Genomic DNA, 17,646 nt, shown 5'->3' on the forward strand with positions numbered 1-17,646 from the left:
AGGATCTTCACATTTCCCGACATCAGCGACCCTGCCTCCGAAGGCCGCTGGTATTAGTTTTCCCGGCTAGGGCTGGGAGAGGAGCGGCGTCGGGAACAGTGGGGACTTGTCGAACGGTAGCTCGTCGGGGACGTAGACCGACGCTCTTGGTAACCGGACGTGACGGGATACTGTCGCGCTGCAAGGTCGCTTGCAATCTGAGTAGGCCGTTCGTCATACCGAGGGTGGAGTTCCTCCGAGGCGAAACCCCGCATGTTGACGCGGCGGTACGGGCATGCCCGGTAAAGGTGACTGGCTTCCCCGCAATGATAGCACAAGGGGCGACGGTCCCGGGGCCGCCATACTTGACGGGGTCGCTGATAGATTGGCGGAGGGGAGTAGTGAGGCCCCATGCGGCTCCATGCGAGGCCCTCCATGCGAGGACCCTGCGGCTCCATTGCTGGAGCTGCGGCGTTGATACTATGGTCCGGCGGGGGAGCCCTACGTAAGACGGACGCGTAGGTGGGCCTCGCGTCGATCGTCTGGTGGGGAACGCGCTGCTGGGGAACGTCAGCAACTTGCTGAGCTGCCATACGCACCTCGTCCCGGACGACTTCAGCCAGTGAAGGAAAAGCTGTTGTGTTGCAAGGCATCCGGAGCGCTTGCAGTTCCTCCCGCACGACAGAATGGATGAGATTTCGTAGTGCGTCCATGTCGCTGCCGATATGCACAGGAGGTGCGTCGGACCCAATGATGTTCACGTCACGATTGTACTGACGGGCTCGGTGTTGCAGCGTTGTCTCCATAGTCGCTGCCTCGCTGAGAAACTCCGCCACAGTGCGCGGTGGACTGCGCACCAGTCCCGCGAAAAGTTCGTGTTTAACGCCCCGCATCAGGTGACGCAGTTTCTTATCTTCAGGCATTTGTGGGTCTGCACGCTTGAAAAGGCGTGTCATGTCCTCAAAGAACATACGCACGCTCTCGTTCGGGCGCTGATTGCGCGAGTGTAGCGCAGCTTCTGCTCGCTCCCGGCGGTCGGCGCTAGGAAAGGTGGCTTTGAAATCACGACAGAAGGCTGCCCAGGATGGGAAGGCAGCCTCATGGTTTTCAAACCATGTCCGTGCAGACTCTTCAAGAGCGAAGTACACGTTGTGGAGCTTGCGCTCATCAGTCCACCCGTTGTAACGAGCAACTCGCTCGTAGTTCTCAAGCCAGTCCTCGGCGTCCTCGAACACGTCACCATGAAAGGAGGGGGGTGTTCGCGGCTGATGACACAGGATGTGGGTGGGAAGCCTGCTCTCAGATGTCATTGCAGCTGGTTCTACGGCCGTCTGAGGATGCGTCGTCCTGGTAGCGGCCGGAAGGGGTCCGAATTCAGGGGGCTCTCCACGTAGGCGGCGGCCGACACGTTGATGTACGGGGGTAAGCTCCGTATTGACAGGTTGATTATGCAGGACTGGATCGATACCTGGCAATTCCTCCACCAGATTTGTAACGTAACGTTACACAGAAGGCGCTGTGGCACTGTGACGCCGAAGAACACCAACAGCCAGTCAGGGCAGCACGAAAGCGGAGCACCGTTTCGCTTCGTCGTCTTCTCCGAATCGCCGGTTCAAATCTTCGTCGTCTATGAATGGCATATGTGTCAATATATATCAAGGAAAGCAAGGGGACAAGCACGCTTCCTTGTGGAACGCCAAAGTGAACTTGGCTGAGAGACAAATAATGGTTATTGACAGTGCTAAACTGTAACCTGGAAAAGAGAAAACCTTTAACCCAGGTTATTAACCTGAGGCGGGCAGACGCTGATGTTGCTTTAAGCTTCTTTAGTCAAGAAAGGATTGCAGTTTCACTAATAATCATTTCGAATTTTACGCTATTAGAATTATTAGTAGTAGCCGGGGCTAAATAAAACTCTTCTCGGTAAAGCCTGATGTGAATGCGTCTTTGAGAGCTTGTGCGCATTCAACCACGGCAGCACTGCCTCCTTCGGCATTATTTAGAGTAATATCATGATGACTCAAAGAGTTAATTATCTGGCAGAACTAATGAGGCTTATTCTTTAACATTGATGGTAAATCATGGGTGAAGAAATGGCACCGAGCAGATTTAAGCAACGTCTAATATTCCTTATCTCATACTTAGTAGTGTTGCTAGGAAGTGGAGAGCCTGTTTTTTTCGAATTCAAACTCATTTTTTTTTCTTGTGCGCAAGGAAGGAGCAGCCACAAGAAGCTACCGTTCGCGACAGCTTGACAAGGTGGCTGTCTGTAAAGACGTTTCTAATTATTGTTCAGGCGGCGTAGGTGGATGTTAAACCAATGTGCGGTGTTAGTGTGAGGTATAGTGATAACAGGTACGAATCGGTCAATAAGCTCAGCAAGTTCGTTTCTGAAGAGGTTCCAGCTGTCCTCAACTGAACGTGTCGCAAAATCAAGAAGAAAGTTTTCAGCAAAAACTGACAACTCGGTGTTTTTTTCACCGAACTTTGCTCGGTTGTAGCACCTGTCTTTCTTGCGAGTTGTTTTTATATGCGGTGTGTGAAATTAAGCTTCCCGGTTATTATGGACTGACCTGAAATGCCTCCTAAGAGCGCAATATTAGAACAAAGATAAGGATTATTAGTGAAGACAAGATCCACAAGATTTGTAGAAATGGGGAACAAGACGGTTCAGACATAAGTTGCTGAAATGAAAAGTCAAGGCAAGACTGGAGGAAAGCCTGAGCTTTAGGATCATTAGCTGGACCAAATAAAGGGGACCAGTCGTTTGTCGGAAAGTAAATCATCTAGAAATAGGAAGCTTGACTTCGGAAACAGAAATGGAAGTGCGCTTAAGATTAGACCAAGTTGACTTGAGGATAAAATGTTAATGTCAGGAGGCCGATGTATTAACCGTGAATGATATCAGAAGGGCCACATTTCAAACGAACCCACACTGACTCCAGGCACGTCGCAACGTAAATAAGGACAGCGGTGATATCTTTGTTAATGGCTAGAAATCCACCCCCATCCCTACGGTCCACGCGGCCACAATGAAATATGTTAAACTTGGAATCTCAGACGAAAAAGACATTGTAAGGAGTCATGAAATTTAGCCAAGTCTCAGTAAGTGCGATGATCGACGAACAGCACGAATCGATCAGAAAAGAAACAGCCACGTTTTTAGAAAGAAGATGTTTTATGTTGATGCAAAGGACGTTAGTACCGAGAAAGCGCAGCGCCGTGCGAGGTACTTTGAGGGTGGGTTAACTGCCAATTTATGAGGAGTGGAAGGTCTGCGTCACTTCTGGTTCACCCACACGGCGCGACTGGCTTCGATATCCCAGAAATGAGGCTTACTATTCACATACAGTTTATCAAAAACCAAACGCCCTTTGTCACCTTCAGATATTACTGATTTTGCATACTTGAATAGTTAGCGGTGTTTGCCGCGAACGCTTTGAGAATAATCACGTGAAATACTGAAGTACATATTCTTAAGCTTATAGCCTTGCTTATGACAGATTAAACTTCTTTTTCGTTGAACTACTTAGCAGTAATTGGCCGGATTCTGTAGTCTGCAAAACGGCCTATGCGGTGAGTCTGGGATAATGAAGACACTGTAAGAAAACGTTTTTCAGAACAAAATTGTTTAACAAGATGCTCGGAGTCTTTCCTAGTTGCAGCCTTACCTTTATCAGGAACGCCATAAACTAGAACGTTGGACCAGCGGGGACGGTTTTCCAGAACATCAATTGAATGTTAGATACATCATAAGGCTTTGACAGCGGCACAAACTAACGCCATCTTTTCCTCCTGAGCCTTCGCAATCGTACCTGGGTTCGTTTCCGTATTCCCACTGAGAACCAGAAAGCGCCATATGTACGTACACTGCAAATGCCCGAAAACGGTTCAGGATTTCTGGAGGCCACGATACCGCTAAAAGGCAAACATCATTATCTCGGTAACAGGGATATGCATAATAACTAGCCTGAAACAGAATTCGGTCAGCAGCAGCGCCTGAAACAGTATGCACGGTGAGTGTCAGGTCATTTCGGAAGCAGCGCCTTGTCTCCTTGTTGTTTTTTTTTCAGATGCTTGTTTTCCAAACTATTACCTACCGTTATTTTCTTTCGGGGTTGATGTAGAAACGTTTGCTTCGTAAAAAAAAAAAAAAAAAAAATGGACATTACCGTTAAAAAAAAAAGCAGAACGAAACCACCCAGAAAAAGCACAGTGGATGCTCCAGCCTTTATAGACCGCCAGAGAATGAACTCGTGATGATGTGCTATCTAACCAGTTTAGTAAGATGAATCAATATAAGAAATCATATTCGGTGCTCTCACATAGGAAAGAAAGCAAAAAGTAGAGTTTAATGGCTGCTTGCTTCAAAAAATTGTGACAATAAAATTTCAAAATTATTTTTTGTAGTTACAACTTTTACATCTCAGATCAAAACGTTTGTTTTCCACTGTTACCCTTCTTTCTATAAGCACCGCTCGCACGTGCAACGCCCCCGGCAAAACACGTCTAGACATTTTCCTTACTTTGTTTGGCTTAAACACAAACTTCTATGCAAAGGTAACGCACGCATATATCTGAATGCAAAACAAAAGTGACTCGAATAAAATTTTTCCCGCCGAGACAAAACTTGTATGCGATTTTCCGGCCTTCTTTAAGTCAGACCAAGATTCCTGTCCATTTCTGACGTTGAAATCACTTTGTGAGTTGGCGAAGTACTATAATAAGTGAGGTGCTTTTCAGCGAAAAACAAACATACTATTTGCCTTCCAGAGAAAATGCGACTAGAGGAAGAATCGCACGACGCAAATGTGAATGGCTGCTTGGTCGCCATCGCTACTAGCATTGTGAGGGGCAGAGGTCACCTCGCTCTCCTGCGCCTGCAACAAGGCAAGACACAGAGACGAAAGCCGACGCACACAGCGAATGTTTCGCGCTGCAAGCAACTCTTGATGGGCAGCAGTAAATGCACGCGAAAACTTTCTGATGGCACACGCCTAAGTAGCCGCAAGGTGGGATTCGATGGTCTAACATTACGAGAAGCAACGGGGCAACGCGACGCCTCAGGGCATGCCGGGGTCTCGATCGGCGAGGCACCCCGGCCACAATACGAAGCTAACGTGCTCCTTATCAGCCATCTGCGATACAACCATTGCAGTGCGAGCCCAAAACTTCGACGTACTTGGGCAGATACCTACGGTCTCATTCTACGCGGGGCCCGTAAGTGACAGCTATCAAAAAGAATCGTGCAAAGGAAACTGCAGTAAAGCAGTCCCCACCGACCTATCGGAATTGGGGTGGGAGGGAATTTCGGAGACAACCGTCGCCGCCTTCCCGATAAGAGAACTTTTAGCTCGGTTGGAGCTCTGTATGCTCGTTCATGGCCTCCTCCGCGACAGCCGATACTGCAAATTAGAATTAAGGTTTTTTTTTGTGGCACGAACAAATTAAGTAGGCAAATTGCAATCGAATGGAGCAGTGCGCATATGTTGTGTAAGTTCAAGACGCCGTTCTTGTTAACTTGAACTAAACAAATAAAAAAATAAGTAAGATGAAAAAGCCCTGACGGCTTCACTGAAGGAAGAAAAGCTAGACCAGCCATGACATTTAGGCAGGCTCTGAATCCTAAAACGCTGCGAAGATGCCAAGTAGTATAAATATCAGTATTACCCCGATGGAAAATTCAAGGTCTGCATAGAACGCACACAGCCTACGCAGGAAATTATACTGCTACCGTTTCGACTCAAATGACCGACGATGTTTTATGCACGCTGAGGAGTGTGTGAATAACTTCGAATCTACAGCACTCGAACAGTCTGAAAAAAGGGCCCGCAAATGACAATTTTGCATATAGAACAAATTCCTCTTCTCATTCTTTAAACGTTTCAACTTTTCTTTGTCTCACTAAGCGCTCTGCACACTAAACTAAACCGACCTTACCTTTTCGGCTTCCATAAATATTTCTTGCTTAAATGATCAGTTGAAAACACCCCGATGTTACATACATATTTCACATTTACACGTAGAGTATTTGCGGTAAGAGATCAATTGTCACCTTAAAGTCTATCTGTTTCACAGGAGATCAATTAGTAATCTTCTACAGAACTATGTGCGATGTTCTTTAACATTGTAATACCCGAAACCTGCAAATGTTCCAAATCGACATTGGTCTTTGGGAAAACGCCTGAGCTATTTTATTCAAGGAATCGTTCTCCTTCTGCATCTCCGCGAACTAGCAGTGTTCACTTCAATAAATACGTATGCAATAGGCGTATCTGGCTAGTTACGGACGTTATGTTTATTCTCAATTTTGCTGTTATATAAATATCTTTGTGAAATTAGCTTTATAGGTCTCACAGCCTAAGTTTTTACCCTCTTTAGCACAAGTTCACTAAGCGTACTGAATATGGCAGAAAACTAATAAAACCAAATAGCGGGAAGACAATAATTTCTATAGCTTTATAAAGAAACTATATTTTGGCTAGCTGTGAAGTCTAAAGTGTTCACCTCTGGGATATCTAGGAATGTATTTATGCAAATGTTTCTAAACAGACAACGGCTGTAAATGTACCAGATTTATTAGTGAAGCCGGCTAGAAATCAAACAAAATGTTTTTCTGAGGTATGAAGATGGATTCCCCAGCACCCTTACGGCTATGTCGGAGAACACAAGAAAAAAAATGGGCCGCAATGGTCACTGCAGTAAACACAATAACAGCAGAAAGCATTGAGCTTTGGCTTCTTCTATCCATATTCAAAGAGGAGACCCAATGATTATGTGCACCTTTACGTCTATGTCTGTGGCAATGTATCAAGAATGAAAGAATGAACAAGGAAAAGACGGGAATAGAAGAAGTACGGCAACACGAGGTTGTGTTGTCGTGCTCGTTCTGTTCCTGTATTTTCCCCTCTGTTTCACTGTTCACTAGTAAGCGGATCAAATAATTTATGAATAACAATTTTTAAGTACTTCTGTTTGATTGTGATCAGAGATTTTAGCCGATGGTTAACAACGGCCTTATCAATTTCTACAGTTTTAAATACTTTGATGAGCCCTAGGCACTGTGGCTGGTCAAAATTTTGCTGGCTCACGCCAACAGAAGCAATGCCAATAAACCAGCACTACGCGACGCCCAAAGTACCGTTAGTCAGCGCGCTGCTCCGCTTTCGCCTTATTGGTGAGCAGCGGCAAGCACTGCCACGCAAGAAGAACCTAGAAGGCCAGGCTGTAGTTGCACCATTGATCGACAGCGCTGGACGCATCGCTTAGAACTCAGGTTATGGAAAGCGCGCGAATTTAGTCATAAGGCAGAAATATTTAATAGACACACATTTTCGAAGATAGTCGTGTTTCTGAAACTAAAAAGACAGATATCATTTCCAACAGAAGGCGTCAAATTTCTGAAAAGAGCCAGGTGCATAACTGTAATAGGTAATAAGGTAACAGAAATTACTTATCTACATTACTACTTAAAATATTTGCAGATATTGTTTTCCTTAGGTGCCCGCCAGCGCTGGCACCATTTTACTACAGGATCGTTGTCATGCCTTAAGAAAGCCCAGTTTCAATCATTAGCGACCGCCTGCCCTGTACCATTGTATTTGCTTCGCGAGAAGTTGGCTTTCAGACTTTATTGCCGCGAACCATTCAAATGTTTATTTGTTCTTTCTCGGGAGCCGCCGGCATGCGGCCATATGATTCTGATTTGAACTGACGGATATATTGTGTATTCATTGCTTCTTCATGCTCGTTCTCGCGAGAAGCGGCTTAATCATTTCCTTTGACGCGGCAGATGATCTGAGATGTATATCCAAGGATTTGAGGTGCGCGCTTGTATTTGTACAATGTTCCAGGTGATGCTAATATCCGTTCGCCGTTTTATCTGTATGCTTCTTCGCCGCATATAAATTGAGCACTGATTAGAGAAACGGGCATTCTTTGCGCGACGACCGCCGCGCACAATTGTTGCTATCGGTGCCGCCAATTGCTTACCATTTTTGCACGCGAAAGTCAGCCCAGGAAAGAATTCATTCAAGGGTAGTTTATGCCTCCTCATATTTGTCGACAGCGGCGTTGTCACCTTTATGCGACAGTATTCATAATCTACAGAACGTGCTGCAAGCATGAGATTATGGCGAATATTTGCCCGTCGATGTTGTCGCGTTGATTGCTCGCATAAAATGATACCGGAAGATTATGATGTCAGTGTAACGGGATAATTTCAGTGGTCGTAATATATAGCGCGAAGTTACAGACTCGGAGTCCCAAATTATGATCAAGGGTTCTAGTCCTAAATTACACTCTGGGGTTTGAAACTAGTGTATTATCAGATGCTCGTGTTTGAAAGAAGGTAGTGGGCTGAGTTCCTCATTCGCCTCACAGTTGTCATAATAACAGCGGCGTCGCTCTGACTACAGCTTGCCAGTAGATAACAGCATGAAAAAACCGAAATGGCATGCCACCGCCCAAATTTTCCGCTACTGATCGCTGCGCCGCAAGGTTTATACAAAATGTAACAAACGTGGCCCCTCATGGAGATCCGTTACTGAGAAGCGAATGACGTGCGACACCTCCTCCATCTACCTCTGGTACATCATTCACTTGTCAGTAACGGACCTCCATGACGTACCATTTTTGTCGTTTTTTGTATAATACTTATGGAGCTATATTCAGTCGCAGAGCAATTTGGGCGCTGGCACGCCATTTCGCTGCCTAACAGTCAATAATGTGCTAGTCATGTTAAGTAACAAGGTTTCGAACCGACTATGTGCCTCTACCTGCATGTCTTAATCACCTGACTATGACATGTGACATAGTAATGCACGCGTTTTCTAACCTGGCATCGCTGCCTGCACGGGTTTTCGCCTCTATACACTTGGTCGGTCCTGTTCGTTTTCAATGACCACGTACCTATGTAGGTTTCTGAAGTCACCAAACATTTCAAAAGTTCATTTTGAAGGCAGACTGCAGACAACGTAGTCATTTCAGACCAGGCATTATCAATCTTTTCGAATTACTTTAATGTGCTTGGCAGGAACGCTTCACCTCCAAAAAATTGCTAGATCACTCTTTTTAACCCATATATTGTCAAAGTTCGAAGGTAACTTTCTTTCCGTATGACAAAATTCGCCAACACTTCATTGACCCCGACCCAAAAGCCAAAATAAAGGCGTCATTATCAGGTTGCTATAAGCTATGCAAGGACATTTCTTCGGAAACTAAGTCAGGGATGTTTACAGGTGCAGGATACCACTTCTGCCTTGCATTATATTAAACCGTTCGTATTTTGAATGAACAATGCTTATTAAATTCTTGTAAAATTTTGCACCTAAAGATATGTATGGCCTAAAATCGCATTCTAGAGTCAAGGCTGATGTACAGTTAGAAGCGTGAGGTGAGAATACCGCGTAAGCACGGTATAAGAAACGTGACTCGGCAACTTTACGCTTGCGCCAGTCGTCTAGATGTTTGGAGGGAAACTGTTCATGTCTCCATCTATGTCATTTTTAGTTTTATTTCTTGCGCATATCGCCAACAGAGTGAGCATGCAAGACTGCATCAATTCAGACTAAATCTAGGTTGCGTAAATGCCTTATTGCGCCAATATTGCATCTTAAACTACCACGTCCTTAGCTTAGTGCTCGGAGGGGAAGTTAGCGTAGCGCAGGGCAGATGACAACGAAGACAAGGGTGAAAGCAGATCGGATGCAAAAGACAATTGAGCAAAACCAATGGCGTTGACTGTGGTTCTTTAGCTATTAGAGCACTGTGCGTCCAATCTCGGCTAAATGAGTGATATTTTCTATATTTAGCATAGCCTTTTTTCTAGTTAGTACCCATCTGATTTTGTGGCATTAGTCGCTTTTATTGAGTAATGTACAGCGGGTAATGACTGCCATCCCAAATGCATTTTGTAAGCTGATGACACCTGCTCATTGTTCACATCAGAGAATAGTGTCGATCTTTTTCATACCGACAATGATACTCTTTGAACGTTGCTTGATTGGTCGAGCAAAAAGTAATAGCCTTAAAATTTAAATAGCTATAATGTTTGCTTTTTAAACAATCTCGAAAGCTTGGTTGGTGGGTTGCGCTTTGACATCACTCCAGTCGATATAGTAGAAAAGCATATGATTTTAGGGGTACTTCCACACCGTATGAGGTGCGATGCATATATTCAGCAGCTAGTTAAAAAGCTTTCGTCTTCTGACGGCTTAATACATCAATCTGGAAACATTTCCAATGGCACTGAACTTCAAATCTTTCACTCCCTCTCTCAGTCACACATAAACTACAGCACGTTGCTTTGGGCCCCGGCTACGAAATAAAAATATAACAGCATTATATATGCTAAAAAAAAAAAGCTGTTTGCTGCATTTCAAATGGTCGATACTCCCACCATACTGATGACCTGTTCGCTGACTTCATGTTACTATACATCAAATTTAAACATACCGACCATTGTAACTGCTGCACATTTTAAGCATACCCAATCGAACAGACATACACGATACCGACGACGATGAGGCCTGGCCTTTGCCACTCTTGTATTTATCCACAGGACTAATTGCAATGCATACATCCCAGACCTTGCGCTATAGCGTGTTTGATTTGTTTAAAAAGCTATGAAAACCACGAGCTTCATGCACAGTCTAAGCCCAAGTTATATTTGCCACAAATGTTCGTCCTGGCGTGAGATAGGTGCGTAAAATTGTATGCATTTCTAGAACATATAAAATAACGTACCCGTGACTGAGACATGAAAAGATAAAAACTATAGAAATACCGTAATAATTTTGGAAGACAATAGGAAATATCGTGCTTTTTGTAGTTGTGCATGCATGGAATTGCGTGCCATATGTACAAAGTTTAGAAAACAGGAAAACAGACAGTTTTGAACAGTTTTTAACAGATAACAGACAGTTTTTAGCTTGAGCCACATTTCTCATGCAGCCGCAGAAAAAGAATGGAAAAGCTATCTTGCAGATTACGATACCGCAAAGAGATTCGAGAAATGGCGAAAATATAAACGACCTCTGAAAGCGTCGCAAGTACCTGTAGGTAGTGCCAGTCCCTAGGAATATGAACCCCAACCTCCACTGAGGCGGAAAAGAAGCGAGGGCCGAATCTATTGAGAAACATTATCCTCAGCCGGACTACAGCCACTGCAGGGCGAAGACCTGTCCCATATTCCTCCAGTTACCGCGGCCCATTGGTAGCTCTATCCAACTGACCCCTTTTAATGTCTTACCTCATCCGCCCACCTAACCTTCTGCCGCCCCCTGCTGCACCTTCCTTCTCTTGGAATCCAGTTCGTTACCCTAAGCGACCATCGGTTATCCTCTCTTCGCACTACATGTCCTGGCCATGCTCATTTCGTCTTCTTAATTTCCACTAGAATGTCGGTAACTTGAGTTATTTCTCTGACCCACTTTTCGCGCTTCCTAGCTGTTAACGTAACATCTGCCATATTTGTTTCATAGCCCTCTCCGTTGTCCTCAACGTAAGTAGAACCCCTGCCGTTAGCTTCCACGTTTCAGCCCCATAGGTGAGTACTGGTAAGATACAACTTTTATATACTTTCCTCTTGAGCGATGCCGGTAAGCTGCCCATCATAATATTTCCAAGTGCACTCTATTTCAATATTATTCTCCTAGTTATTTCATTTCATTCTTTTTCTCAATAGATAGCACAGAATAGATACTTAGCTTTAACCGAGGATGGCGGCCTTAGCCTAGAAGTAATGAACAATATCACTACTGAGTGTGTGGTAGAAGTATTCGGTAAAAGTTAGAGAGGATACTGTTTTCCAGCTAAAGACACGAAATTTTTGAAACGTCAAACGATGAAAGCTTGCAACCAAATAAAGAGGATAGAAAAAGCAGATATATATTGTTACGTGCTTTGTACGCACGGGGGGTTTATTTACAGGGATCGGTACAAACAGGACTGCGGCGAAGCGTACAAACGTTCCTCTGCCCTTGCTCTTCTTTCTTTACCGATCTACCCGACCGCTCTTCTTCATCTTCCGTCGACGTTCTACGAAGGCGCGTGACAAATAAATGCTAATGAATAAGTATAAAGTGGCCAACATAAGGAAGTATAATTTGGGGAAAATTCAGCGTGACCTAAAAGGGGCAGCCTTAATGCAGTGAAGAGGGAATTGTGCATAGGCAAATAGTAGATATATGCGCTAACGGATTAGGCGAGCCATACCATCACAAATATGGACAAGAAGCCAAAGTACCCAAGGAATTCTATACTAACCTGTCCAGTAGCCGAGTAGTCTGGACAATATTGACGTTGGCAGTAGTGAAGAGCAGTCAGACGTTCCGCCACTGGTGAAGGATGAGGTTAAAAAAGCTTTAGGAACTATGAAAAGGGAGAACGCAGTTAAAACGATCAGGTAACTACAGATTGGTTGATGGACTAGGGATATCAAGCTAGAATAACTGGCAACCCTCTATACGAATTGCCTGGTGTCATCGACTGTACTGTAATCATGAAAGAACCCTAATATTATCACAATTCATAAGAAAGATGACACTAAGGACTTGAAAAATTACAGATCAGTCTACTTACTGTGTCATTTACAAGGTGTTTACTAAGGTAATCACTAACAAAATCAGGACAATATCAGACTTCTATTAAATGAAAGTCAAGCAGGTTTTCGGAAAGGGTACTTAACTATCGGTCTATTGGTACAATAAACCAAGTGGTCGAAGAATTATAACCAGATCTTATGCATAGCATTCATTATTTACGAAAAAGCATTTAACTCAGTAGAAATCTCGGTAGTCATGCAGGAATTGCGAAATCAGTGTGGAGATGAGTCGTTTGTAAATGTACTGGAAGATATTTATAGTGGCTGCTCAGCAACCATAGTTCTGCATAATGAAAGTCACAAAACTTCTGCAAAGAAGAAGGTTAGAGCAGTATAGACACAATCTCCCCAGTACTAATCACATCTTGTCTAGAGGATGTATTCAGAGACTTGGAATGGTAGCAGTTAGGGATTTCATTTCATTTCATTTTATTTCCTTAAAGGCCCCAGGAAGGGGTGTTACATAAGGGGTGGGAAACATTATAAAAACATAGTTATTGTAGATATTTTTTGACATTTTCAAGAAACTTGGATGAGCAGGTGATAACAGCGATGTCACCTGGAAGGCCGTTCCAGTCTGCAGCTGCGCGGGGAAAAAAGGAATTCGAAAAGGTAACGGTGCGTGACAATGGACGGGCGACGTGCAGGCGATGACTGGTGCGGGGTGATATGCGTGCTGGGGGAAGAATATAAGGAGCTGCCCGCATGGGACTGTTGAATATTTTATGGAATAAAGAAAGGCTTGAAGTGCGACGACGGAGAGATAGTGATGATAAACCTGAGGCTGTTTTTAGGGCAGAGACACTAACATCATAAGAATACAGGGCATGGATGAACCTGGCAGCGCGATTTTGAACGGACTCGAGAGAATTAATGAGGTAAGCTTGATGGGGGTTCCAAATGGGTGACGCGAATTCCAGTTTAGACCTTACGAGTGAATTATAGGCTAAGAGTTTAACATGTTGAGGCGCGCAATGTAGATGATGTTTTAGGAATCCTAATGTTTTATTGGCCGATGATATTGTGTTAGTTACATGCAAATTCCAAGAAAGATCGCTAGAAAGTGTTACGCCTAAATATTTATATGACTGAACAGGTTGTACGGGCACTCCAGAGATTACGTAGGAAAAAATAAAAGGATTACGACGACGGTAAAAGGATAAAAGTTTACATTTATGTGGGTTAAGTTCCATTAGCCAGTGGTCACACCAGTTATGTAAAGCATTAAGGTCATTTTGTAGTGTTGATTGATCAGTGGGACCAGTGATGGTACGATAAACTACACAGTCGTCAGCAAACATGCGTATGTTAGAGGTTACATGTGTTGGTAGGTCATTAATGTATATAAGAAAAAGTAGGGGGCCAAGTACTGATCCCTGGGGAACACCTGACGTCACCGGAAGGAAGTTAGAGAACTTATTGTTAATAGTAACAAACTGGGAGCGATTAGTTAGAAACTCTTCAATCCATTTTAAAATGTTGGGGTGCAGATTTAATAGGGAAAGTTTTATCATTAAGCGTTTGTGGGGTACTTTATCGAAGGCTTTAGCAAAATCTAAAAATATGACGTCGGACTGTTGATTAGAATCCAGGTTAATGTGCAGGTCATGCACGAAAATAGCCAGTTGGGTTTCACAAGAGTAGCCCCTACGAAACCCATGCTGCGCGGGGTGAAAAAAGTTGTTAGAATCAAGGAAGGCCATGATATGGGTATAGATAACATGCTCCATGATTTTGCAGGGTACGCTGGTTAGAGAAATGGGGCGGTAATTTAATGGCGAGTTCTTGTTACCTGATTTAAAGACTGGAACGACCTTCCCACGTTTCCAATCGTTGGGTAGTTGGCCTGTGAGTAGTGACTGCGTGAACAACAATGACAATAAAGACGCACATGTGTCTTTGGTGTTTTTCAGTATTTTAGTGTTGATATTGTCGATACCGGCAGAAGATGACAGCTTCATGTTTTCTATCAAGGATAAGATTCCTGCAGGAAAGAATATTAGGGGAGGCATAGGGTGGTGAATAAATGTCTGTTGTACAGGAAGAGGTGGATCACATTCGTTAGTAAATACGGATGAAAACGCTTCATTAAATATGTTGGCGCAGTCTGTATCAGAGATTGTTTCACCTGACTCATCAGCGATTGAAATGGTACGCGCATGTTGTGTATTAATGAGTTGCCAAAACTTCCGGGGGTTAGTGGTCAGCATTTTAGGTAAATCGGAATGAAAAAAGGTGCGTTTGGCTCACGAATGTTCTTTAGGTATACTTTCTCGGCCTCGTAATACTTATTCCATGAGTTGTCAGTGTGTTGGTTTTTAGCTGAGCGGTAAAGGCGTTTCTTTTTGCTTTCCAAACGTTTTAATGTGTTGGTGAACCATGGGTTTTGTTGGTTGTTTCGTACGGTCATTTTAGGAATAAATTTTTCAACCAATTCTCCAATTTTCCTTGTGAATAGTGACCAGTTGTCATGAACTGTTCTTTGGTTATAGTTTGACTAAAAAAAAAGTTGGAACGCGCGAAGACCGTTGTTAATGGCAGTATAGTTTCCCTTATCATATAGCTTAATTGTTTGCTTATTGATTATGCGAGAAAGGGGCTTAATGGTGAAACATGCATGTATTATTTTGTGATCACTGATACCTGGATGATATGTGACAGATTTAACATAATCAGGACGGTCCGTCAATATGAGATCGAGGGTATTAGCGCAGTCATGGGTTACACGAGTTGGTTCGGATATTATTTGTACGAGGTTGAAATTAAGGCAAATATCCAGAAATTCGTTAGCATCGCTGTTACCTATAGCTGTTAAAGTCTCCCAATTGATGGTAATAAAATTGAAATCGCCAAAGAGTAGAATGGTGGCATTAGAGTGCTTGATTCTGATTTCATTCAATGCATTGTTAAATTTACGAGGGAAATCTGAACTGTTATTAGGGGGGTTGTAGCAAACGCCAATGAGAACTGAGTGTGGTAAAGAGTGAAGTAAGATCCACAATATTTCGATATCTGATGACAAGTTAATGTATGTGCATGATAGCTCCTGCCTAGTTGCAATGAGTACTCCCCCTCCCCTCTTGTCTTTACGGTCTTTGCGGAAAAGACGAAAATTTGGCAAGTCAGTTAGGACCTCCCTGTCAGAGATGTCAGAGTGCAGCCACGTTTCTGTCAAGATTAGTAAGTTGCTGGATGATGATAAGACCAGATTAGAAACGATGTCGCGCTTTGAAATAAAACTGCGGATATTCGTGAAAATCGCTGATAAAGAAAGAGTAGGTTGCGGTGCATGTTTAGGACTGTTTGCCGAATGTTGACGGAATGACTGCTATTTAATCTCTTTTATGGTTTGTGAAGCTTCGTCGTAAGTGTAACGCTTAGGACCAATGTGCAGGGTTTTAAAACGCAAGGCGAATTTATCTGTTATTGTTCGTGCGTAGGTAACTAGCTGTTTTCGAACGTTACGGACCGCAGGGGAAAAGTCCTCACCAATGCTATAATTTGTGCCTTTAAGCTTTTTGCCATGAGAGAGGATGGTTTCTTTGGTTTTGGATGATGAGAACTTTACAATGATTGGCCTTATGCGATCTGTGGAATAACGGCCGAGGCGGTGAGCGCGCTCGATATGATTCGGGTCAATTTCATAATCTAGAGTCGTGGAACAGTGGTGAATGATTGTTTGTTCTGAGTCCTGATAGTTTTCGGACGCATTAGTCTCAGGGATATTATAAAATATCAGATTGTTGCGCCGGGAACGATTTTCTGCGTCATCAACGCGTTCTTCTAGTTTGATGATCTGCTGGCTCAGTTCAGTTGTTAATGTTTTCAGGCTGTCTATTTCAGAGTTAAGGGCAGAAAGAGTGGCGTAGTGCGATTGGAGGGTAATCATGCGTTTGTTTAAATCGGCTAAGGTTGTGTCAGTTGTTTTGAGCTGTGCTTTGATGTCCTGCAAGTCGGAAATTAGCGTTGCTTGTCCAGTTGTCAATTTCTGCAGTTCGAACAGTATAGTCTCAGAATTCTCGGGCCCAGGGTTGGTCTCCACATCTCCCGACAAAAGTAGTAGTAAACGAATGGCACGTGAACAATCAACAACACCACCAGCGCAGCACTGCAGGCTCGGCAGCTGCATTAGGAAGTAATTACTATTTTTTTTAGCGAAAAGAGAGAACTTGTTACCAACCTGCATTATGAAGACAAACGGATTAGTAGTCTGCGCTTTTGCACAGCTACCGAGCCCACAGAGCGGCGGCGACAGATGCGACACATTTATAGATGCTTCAGTCGATGATGGTTGTCTCGCTGGGGATGGCCATGGATCCAGGATGAGGTAATCCGGCGGCGGCGGCGCATGCAGGTCCGGGACCAGTGACGTAGCAGGCAGGAAAGCTGCATTTTCATGGTGGCAAGTGGCCACGTGGAGCGGGGAACCAGGTGAAGCATGCAGCAGGGTAACAGGCAGCAGGTGAACGGTGACTGTAAGCGCCTGCATTATGAAGACAAACGGATTAGTAGTCTGCGCTTTTGCACAGCTACCGAGCCCACAGAGCGGCGGCGACAGATGCGACACATTTATAGATGCTTCAGTCGATGATGGTTGTCTCGCTGGGGATGGCCATGGATCCAGGATGAGGTAATCCGGCGGCGGCGGCGCATGCAGGTCCAGGACTGGTGACGTAGCAGGCAGGAAAGCTGCATTTTCATGGTGGCGAGTGGCCACGTGGAGCGGGGAACCAGGTGAAGCATGCAGCAGGGTAACAAGCAACAGGTGAACGGTGACTGTAAGCGCCTGCATTATGAAGACAAACGGATTAGTAGTCTGCGCTTTTGCACAGCTACCGAGCCCACAGAGCGGCGGCGACAGATGCGACACATTTATAGATGCTTCAGTCGATGATGGTTGTCTCGCTGGGGATGGCCATGGATCCAGGATGAGGTAATCCGGCGGCGGCGGCGCATGCAGGTCCGGGACCGGTGACGTAGCAGGCAGGAAAGCTGCATTTTCATGGTGGCAAGTGGCCACGTGGAGCGGGGAACCAGGTGAAGCATGCAGGAGGGTAACAAGC

General features: G+C 44.4%; 1 protein-coding gene across 1 annotated transcript; it reads right to left on the reverse strand.

The window, feature by feature from the left end:
* Positions 1–15,489: 15,489 nt before the first annotated feature.
* On the reverse strand, positions 15,490–17,072 carry LOC146200044 (uncharacterized). Its single transcript, XM_084592262.1, has one exon. The coding sequence runs from the start codon at positions 17,070–17,072 to the stop codon at positions 15,912–15,914; it is 1,161 nt and encodes a 386-aa protein (XP_084448388.1). The 3' UTR covers positions 15,490–15,911.
* Positions 17,073–17,646: the final 574 nt, after the last annotated feature.

The sequence above is a fragment of the Amblyomma maculatum genome, chromosome 2, assembly GCF_055883805.1.
Source record: "Amblyomma maculatum isolate TAMU_Amacu chromosome 2, ASM5588380v1, whole genome shotgun sequence".
Lineage (NCBI taxonomy): Eukaryota > Metazoa > Arthropoda > Arachnida > Ixodida > Ixodidae > Amblyomma > Amblyomma maculatum.

Coding starts and splice junctions, on each gene's coding strand:
- LOC146200044 (XM_084592262.1), bottom strand. CDS start 17,072: ATGCAGGCGCTTACAGTCACCGTTCACCTGCTGCCTGTTACCCTGCTG.